Source organism: Macadamia integrifolia, chromosome 1 (genome assembly GCF_013358625.1).
Source record: "Macadamia integrifolia cultivar HAES 741 chromosome 1, SCU_Mint_v3, whole genome shotgun sequence".
NCBI lineage: Eukaryota > Viridiplantae > Streptophyta > Magnoliopsida > Proteales > Proteaceae > Macadamia > Macadamia integrifolia.
In genome coordinates this window covers 26,330,664-26,339,599 of record NC_056557.1, presented here as the reverse complement: position 1 = coordinate 26,339,599, position 8,936 = coordinate 26,330,664, and the positions used below count along the sequence as shown (strand labels likewise).

Sequence of the window (8,936 nt, the reverse complement as noted above, 5' to 3'; positions counted from 1 at the left end):
ATACGCTTCCTATGGAATCACTACCCTCGTCAAAGACCCGACACATATCGGATTTGGAAGAACGTCCACATCAGGGAGAGTCTTCTTAGTCATAGTCGCATAGGATTTGCATGCTTGCCGATCCACAAGCAATCTAACCTCATTGTTTCTCTCGCCCTCTCTCGCCTCAGATTCTCCTTGCTCCGCCGCGGTGCCAGGCATCACATCAGGTACAAGAGTGGAAGGGCACGCAGGGTGCAAGAAGCCCGTGATCAGACGCTGTTTCCCTCTGTCCGACAGGCGGCCATCGTTTCTTTCCCCCTCCCGGCAAGTCGCACGATCTCCCTCTATCTTAGTCATAGTCTCCACCAATTTTTTTTTCCACTTGAAGCTAACTCAATGGCCTATATTTCTCATGTATAATCTTCAACTCAATATCAATGTATGGACCCCAAAATTGAGATACAAACTGATGCAATCGCCGAAAAATGTTTCTAAAGTGATGATTCCCAACTCAAACCGAACATACATTACTCCAAGAGTGTTGACTATGTTGACAACAATGAACAACATCATAACCAAGCCACATTGCTCAATAAAACTTGGACATGTGTGGTGTAAGAATATAGAATTGGTGTTGGATGATATTCAATTATATGTCATAAAACTTATAATGGGACATGAGATATATATATATATATGCATTAGTTTTGGATATTGTAGTTGTTTTGAACATTAGGTGCAAGTATTCATGTAATAATTTCTTAATTTATACGAGAATACTACCTTTTTTTTTTTGTCCCATTTGTTTGAAATCTACACATTTAAAACCCATACCGTCCGTTTTCCCTTTTTTCCGTTTTCTATTTTTTGACCGTTTATTTGACCATCTCATTCAAAAGATTTTACTGTTTAAAACACATACCATCCGTCTCTGTTTTTTTGCCATTCCCATTTTTGCTAACTATGGTGGTGAACAGTCGAATGAAGTATTATGTACGGACCTATTGAAACTATAATGAAAAACAATGAATTTTTTGAATGTTTAGTACACTTTTTAAATTTGAATAAAGTATTCAATTCTAATGTTAGATGGATGTGTATTTTTGGTGAAACGACAGTGTGTGAATGTAATTACAGGTAAAAAAGATGAAATTTAAAACAAATTTAAAAAAAAAAAAAAAAAAAGATTTGGCAGATGGAATTACGAAATCTATTGCCTAAGATATTATTATTATTATTATTGACAGAAAAATATATCATTGCCCAAGATGCCTAATGAAGGATTTTAAGACTGTCGCCTAAGAAAAAATTTTAACAATGGACATTTTGTAATGTCGCCTAAGATAAATTGCTAGATAGATAGAGGCATTTTTTCTGTCGCTAACATGCGCAAAGGCCATTTTAGTGACGGATAAATATTCTATCGAGGATAATTTTGGCGACGGGAAAATAGGTTTTAACGAGAGCTTTTGTCCATTACCAAATTGAGATTTATTGTAGTGTTTGTTTGAGACCGTGTTGCTTAAGGTTACTTGATGTATCTCATGTTTGCACTCAGTATCAAATTGTTGAAGTGCTCACAAAATTTGTATCTCGGCCTCGGCTTACACTTCTCATAATCAAGCTTGGAGTCTCCAATGGCTTGTGAGGGCGCAATACCGTACCCATTAATAGATTGCAATCCACTAGTGATTCAGGCAACCTTATAGCTAGAATGGATATGCGAGCCACCTCATAAACCCTTGAATCAAGGCAATCTTCCTTTCCTTTCGAAAGTCAGTCAATTAGGAATCATTTTCTTCTGTAATTATCCCTTTTAATTATCATTTGTATTTATCTTTTTTTCTTGTATACACAAGACCAGGTAGGTGTATATTTACTAGTGTTGTGAAAACCTAGCCCAAATCAACAACACTGATCAAAAGCCATATGAGTTTATTGGATCATATTTCAAATGAGGTTATGTGAGATCAAAACCAAACTAAATCACATCAAAACCAATAAGACACAGAATCAAATGTTAAAAACTGAACGTAAGTGGATTTAACCCAAGAAGAAACTGATAACAATCCGAAAATTCATAAATAAATAAAACTTTTTTTTTTCGTACTTTTGAATATATTTATATGGTATACTGATAGGAAACCGATAATAAACTGATAAGAGAAATCGATAAGAAACAGAAACAAATGCACCCTTATTGGTTCATGTTTTGATTCACTCATTCTCACATCGAAACCCATGAAACTGAAACAAAACTAATCGAAATAATTACACATATGTTAGTTAATTAAGCATGATTATCAAGCCCAACTAACCCAATCTTTCTCAGTAAATGCAAACAGAATGGATAATAGACAATTCCATCGTATCAAAATCAAACCCAAAATTGTAAAACTGTTGAGCCATGCCACCAATCAAGCTTTCAGAATTGCGACCAACAGCAGGGGCGAAAGCTAAGCAAAATGAATCCTCTCCTTTGGGGATGAAAATACTCCATTTCTCTAAAACCAGCTCTGCCTGTCCTCGAAATCGAATAGTCATAGTAGGAAATCCATTCAAATCTCTGCCAATATTTCCATTGTAGCATGACAATCCTGGTATTGGAGGTGGAATTGGTTGGACCTTGAAGCTTTTGAGTGTCTGAGATATAGCATCTGCTATCTTATCATGTACTACTTGTGGTAAAAATGTGTATGCAGTGCCACTATCTAACATCACACTTGCAGGTGCACCAAATGCCCATGGAGGAAGATCAAGACTTTTTGATCCCACTTTAATCTCAACAGGATAGACTTGATAACTCTTATAAAATGTGAAGGGAGTAGTGAAGCCAGCAATATGTGCATCCTCACCAATGATCACGTTACCTTTGGAAGATGGATCACTTGAGTTGCCCAAGCAATAAGAAAATTTTCTTCCACCTAACTGAGAGACCACTGATACTTTGGTTGCTGCAAGACCTAATATTCCACCCAATAGGCCATGGGCTGAAACCTGGTTGTGAATACCACAACCAAAGACTACATTCTTGCGTACCACACTTCCACCAGGGTTTCTGAAAAATAGGGCATCCTTGGCAACAAGGCCATTGCTAAAACTCCCATCACCATAGTTAATTCGGTAACTACACACATTATAATCGCTATCACATTTCATGTTTGGAGCTAATTTGCAATCCAAAGAGCCACATGTTACGTTGGAATAGGTAATTGATTTGGTGCGATCATAGATTGGTCCAGTCTGTGACTGGCAATTGCTGCAAGGCTCACATTGGACCCAGAAAAGTTCACTACCGGTATCAACAACCACGAAGAGATCAACCGCTGGTGCACCAAATCTGATTTTTGCATAGTATAAGAACTTTTCAACATTGGAATCAATTCGGTACTTGTCACTTGTTCCTTTCGAAGCCATATATGCATAGCGTGCAATTGAGCTTTCATATAGTCTCTCAGCTTTGTCCCAAAAAGTGGATCGGGGATTATAAAAAGGAGATAGAGGAGAATCACGGTGGATGAGATCTAGGGCGAATCGAAGGTTTTTAGGGTTTGTAGCAGAGGTGTTGATGGATAAGCAGGGTAAGGAGATGAAAATGGTGAAGGAAAAGATGATGAAGAGTGCATAGACTGGAAAAGCAGTGGCCATTGTCAAAGGAAATGTAAACAAGAAAAAAGCTGAATGAGAGTGGATATGACTGCAAAGAGTCATAAATATATAGAGATTACTACAATGTGGCGTCAGGAACAGCTAGTGAGAACCTTGAAAAAAATATCGCATTTATATTTTCATTATCTTTGAAATTAGGCTATGTTACTAAAAGAAAGACAAAACAGAATCCTGATTCTCTTGCCCAAATAATACTAAACTAACAGCTAAGATCTAAGAATCAAGACACAATGAAATTCAAGGAAGTACTAACCCTATTCGGCTGGGGTTCCATTGTACATTATTGCTATAAAAAATAATATCAGAACTAGGAATAAGGGATGGCAGAAAATCCTTCCCAACTTGCTGCCCTTGTTTGGCTGTTTTGGTGAGGTCCTCCAAAGTGAAAGACATGCCAAAGATAGGACAAGGCCAGCTATTGCTTGTAGAACTTCCCAAGTTGACAAAGGGACTTTCCTTCGTAAGAATGGGAGGTTATAAGGTCAGGGCTCCCGCCAGAAAGTGATTGGAAGGATTAGAGCAAGGGACCCAAGTGGTGAAAAGACGAGCATGAGGACAGCTGGCTACCGTTAAAAGTCAGACTTCGAGTTCATATATTTATGTCATCAGTCCAAAACACTCAAACGCAGTTCAAAGCATTTCTGATCTTTGAATGTGCACAACAGGGCATGTCGTACAACAGAGGATCTTGATCCCTCTTGATATGCATAGTCCTGATCAAATGGAGTAGCTCAAGAGAATATGATATCGCAATGAAAAGTAACTCACAAGATGACAAAATATCCTCATTTCGAAAATGATACTCAGGAATTTGATGAGGAACTTGTGATGGAAGAAAATGCATGTTGATTAAAGAGAAAACTATTGTCTACGGACTTCCACTGAGAAGCTACGGATTTTCATGATATGAAAAATCAAAGCACTTCGAGATAAATCAAGATGAAAAAATCTTTCAAGAAGACCAATATTAGTTTGAGCTTTAAATTCTATATTTTTGTGTTAGAATTGGTATTCCTTGCATTATAATTATCTCATAGAGGATATATAGATTAAACGAGTATGCCCTAATCGATCCACACAAACTAGGTAGGATAGGATTACAATCAATTGTAATATCACATTTGAAAACAATTCCTATCCTAGAAGATATGGATCAGCTAGAGTCCTAAATGAAACACATCAGAATATATAGTTGCCAAGATAGAAAAGGATTTTATCTTAACTGATGCACCCCCTCAAGATGGAGGACCAGCCTAGTGGACCTTCAGCTTGTCTCGCAGGAACTGAAAATGTGTCGTGGATAGTGGCTTGGTAAGTGCATCAGCAATTTGATCTGTGGTCTAGATAAATTGGATAGATAACTTCTAAGTGGCAACACGCTCGTGGACAAAATGAAAATCTATCTCAATGTGCTTCATAAGTGCATGAAACACAAGGTTGGCAGACAAATACCTGGCCCCGATGTTGTCACACCACAAAATAGGAGGGCCTTGCAAAGGAAAACCCAGCTCAAGAAACAGAGCTTCCACCCATATCGACTCAGCCAAGGCATCTGCTAATGACTTATACTCAGACTCAGTCGACGAACATGCAACGGTCTTCTGTTTGCAAGAGTTCTAGGATATCAAATTAGGGCCAAGAAAGATAACATAGGCACCAGCGGAATGGTGATCAGACCTGCTTCCCGCCCAATCAGCATCAAAGAAATCCTGGAGAGAGCAGCTAGAGGAATGGGTAATGAAAAGTCCACGAGATAGGGTATGCTTTAAATACCGCAAGATGAGCTTCACAGTAGTCTAGTGGGACTCTATAAGAGAGTGTATATACTGACAAACGCGGTTGACAGCAAAGGCAGCATCAGGCCGTGTGAGAGTAACATACTAGAGGGCCCCAACAATGGGGCGATACCTTGTGGGATCCACCATGGGAGCACCCCCTGTGTCAAATAGTGGGGGAGTCATAGCCATAGGAGTCAAGATTGGCTTGTAGTCAATCATACTTGCTCTATGAAGGAGATCCTTAATGTACTGCGACTGAGAAAGGAGCATAACAAACTGATGCGGGATGACTTCAACCCCTAAGAAAAAGTGAAGGGGGCCTAAGTCCTTGATTGAAAATTCCGCAACCAGCTTGGCCAAGAGGGTAGTCACCTGAGAATCAATATTACTGGTGACAATAATATCATCAACATATATAAGAACATAAACCAAAATCATACCCTTTTTGTAAATAAAAAGTGAAGGGTCATTGCAAGATGCCAAGAAACCTAAAGAAAGGAGAAAACTAGACAACTGATGAAACTAAGCCCGAGGGGCCTGTTTGAGACCATATAAAGAGCGGTGCAAACGATAGACATGATCCGGCCTGACAGGATCCTCAAAGCCAGGGGCTGAACCATAAACACCTCTTCAGCCAAGACACCATGGAGGAAGGCATTATGAATGTCCAACTGACGAGTGGACCAGCCTTGAGAGAGAGCTATTGCAAGAATAGAACAAATGGTCATAGGTTTCACACAGGACTAAATGTGTCTGTATAGTAAGGCCCTCTTGTTGGTGAAACCCCTTGGCAACCAACCAAGCCTTGTAGCATTCCAGTGAGCCATAAGCCTTGCACTTGATACGGTAAACCCATTTGCAGCCAACCAAATTCATATGGGTGGACCGAGGCACCAAAGTCCAAGTGCCATTTTTCAGAAGAGCATGAAATTCTTCAGACATTGCCAAATGCCATTCTAGGGATTTCTTGGCCTGGGATTAATAGGTAAGCTCCTCAGGGAGAGAGGCAGTGGTTGTGAGAGCATGAGATAGAAGTCGCATTGGGTGAGCATGTTGGGGGGGTTGGGGGTGCAAGGTATCATCCCAGGTGGTCGGTGGTGATGGAGAGCTAGGCAATACGATGGGGGGGGTGTGGTGGCGAGTGGTTGGGTGGAGGGATAGAGCTCAAATAATGGGCGAGTGCGTTGAGGAGTGGTGGATGTTGAGGAGGGGGCAGGTGAGAGAGAGGGTGATGGAGTGGTGGGAGGCATGGTTTGGGGATTAGGTGGTGCGGGGGAGGGGTTGGTGGATGTGATAGGGATCAGTGACAGAGAGAGAGGCCGTGGTGGTGTTGGAAGGCGAGTTCGTAGGATTCCCCAGGGAACAAGGGTAGAGGGGGGGTTTTAAGGGATGGAGGGGCCAAGAGTGGAAGTGAGAAAGGGAAAAACACTTTCATTAAACCTTAAATGGCGTGTTATATACATGCGCTTCGTAGACAGGTCAAGACAATGATAACCAACATGAGATAGACTATAACCAAGAAAGACACAGGGAGAGCATCAAAAATCCATCTTATGACGATTGTAGGGCTTGAAGTAGGGAAAACAAAGGCAACCAAAAATGCGTAAAAATGAATAATCAGGCTGACAATGATGAACAAGTTGGAATTGAGAGACACGACTGTTAGTACGGGAAGGCATATGATTAATTAAACAGACTCAGTTTCAAAAGCAAAATCCCAGTATTGTTTAGGAACGAAAGCATGAGCAAGGAATGTAAGACCAGTCTTGACAATATGCCAATGACGTCTTTCCACAAACCCCTATTGCTCATGGGTGCGAGGACAGGAAACCTAATGAGAAATTCCAAGAGGGGTAAAAATGATGGTAGGGAGCGGAACTCACCACCCCAATCAGTTTGCATAACCTTAATTTTTGAGAAAAATTGTTGTTCAACAAATGCTTGAAAACGAAGAAAGATGTTGAATACATCGGATTTTTGTGCAATAGGGTAGAACCAAATAAAATTCGTATTGTCATAAACAAAAATTACAAAATAACGAAAACCATTGACCAAAACAATGTTAAAACGTCCCCATACATCACTATGAATTGTAGGAAGAGGAAATAAAATGTGACTATGTGTTTCTTTTAACGACAAACGACTAGCCTTCCCTAACTGACAAGCAAGACAAACAAACTGGAGCCGCATGGACTGAAACGGCATATTAGTGACACGTAACATAAAAAGTAAAAGACTCTCAAGAGGATGACCGAGGCAGTGATGCCAACCATTGATGGAGGTGCGTTCAGCAACACAGATGCCAGGAAAAGAAGGGGAAGAAGACACAGCATATAGCCCGCCATTACTCAGTCTAGAGAGAAGAGTTGCCTTGGAAACCTGATCCTTGACAAGAAAATGAGATGGGTGAAACTCAAAATAAACATTATTATCACTGGTGAATTTTTGCACGAACAAAAGGGGCTTAGTGATTTTAGGAACATGAAGAATATTATTCAAAAGAAAGGAACGAGAAGAAGAATTAGAGGGGATAGAGGAAGAACCAATATTTGAGATTTGGAGACCCTTACCGTCACCAATATGAAGCTGGTCTATACCACCATAGGGATTGTAAGAGGACAGGATATCTCAGGTAATGTGGTGGGTTGCGCCTGTGTTAGGGTACCAGGTGAGGGCAGAGGAGGGAGGGTATGATGGGGTTGGGAGAAGGCCAGCAGTGCTATAATAAGTAGCAGGATGGGGGTTATTGGTGTGGCATGGGTACTGGGAATAGGAGGATTGGTTCTGTGGTTGAGGACGGTAATAGTAGTTTTGGGCTGTATGGTTTGTCCGATGGCGAATAATGCAAAAGAACCCATGGCGACCCCCACAACCACGACCACCAAGCCCCCCCCCATCCCCCACGTATGTGACTAGAGTTGTGGCCAGATGAGTTAGAAGAACTAGGGGGTAGGGACGTTAGATTGGGCAACATTGGCAGTGGCTGGTGTAGCAATGGCTAGCGCATCAAAGGCCTTGAGCTTCTGGAAGGAGTGCATGCTCTCATGGCTGAGAAGAAGTCCACTCAGTTCAATGTAAGAAGGTGGTTCCAGATGGGTCAGGATAGAGAGAACAATATCCTGAAGGTCAGTGCAGAGAGATCTAAGTACAGATCATGTACTCAGATCTTAGTACAGATTCTTAAGGCTCATGTTGAGAGACATTAGTCTGGTGGAAGAAGTATAACCAAAGCACCTTGTATCGCAATCCAAATCTCAAGGCTGGATTACTTGTCGAGTACAAGGGGAAAAACATCTTCAAAGAACGAGGAGAAGAGCATATTGGTAATGGAGGCATCCTGTTGGTGCCAGGTCGCAGTTGCTGTTGAATCGGAAGGGCAGTAAGAAAAAGCTATCAACAATGGAGAAAAGGTTTTGGCCTTTAAGAAAAGCGACCAGCTATTTTCTCCAGAGAAGATAGTTTGTGGGTGTCAGTTTGAGGGACACATAATGATGGTAAGAAGGGGTA

The 8,936-nt window shown here is 40.9% G+C and overlaps 1 protein-coding gene across 1 annotated transcript; it reads right to left on the bottom strand.

The window, feature by feature from the left end:
- Positions 1 to 2,310: 2,310 nt before the first annotated feature.
- On the bottom strand, positions 2,311 to 3,630 carry LOC122072673 (aspartic proteinase CDR1-like). Its single transcript, XM_042637062.1, has one exon. The coding sequence runs from the start codon at positions 3,628 to 3,630 to the stop codon at positions 2,311 to 2,313; it is 1,320 nt and encodes a 439-aa protein (XP_042492996.1).
- Positions 3,631 to 8,936: the final 5,306 nt, after the last annotated feature.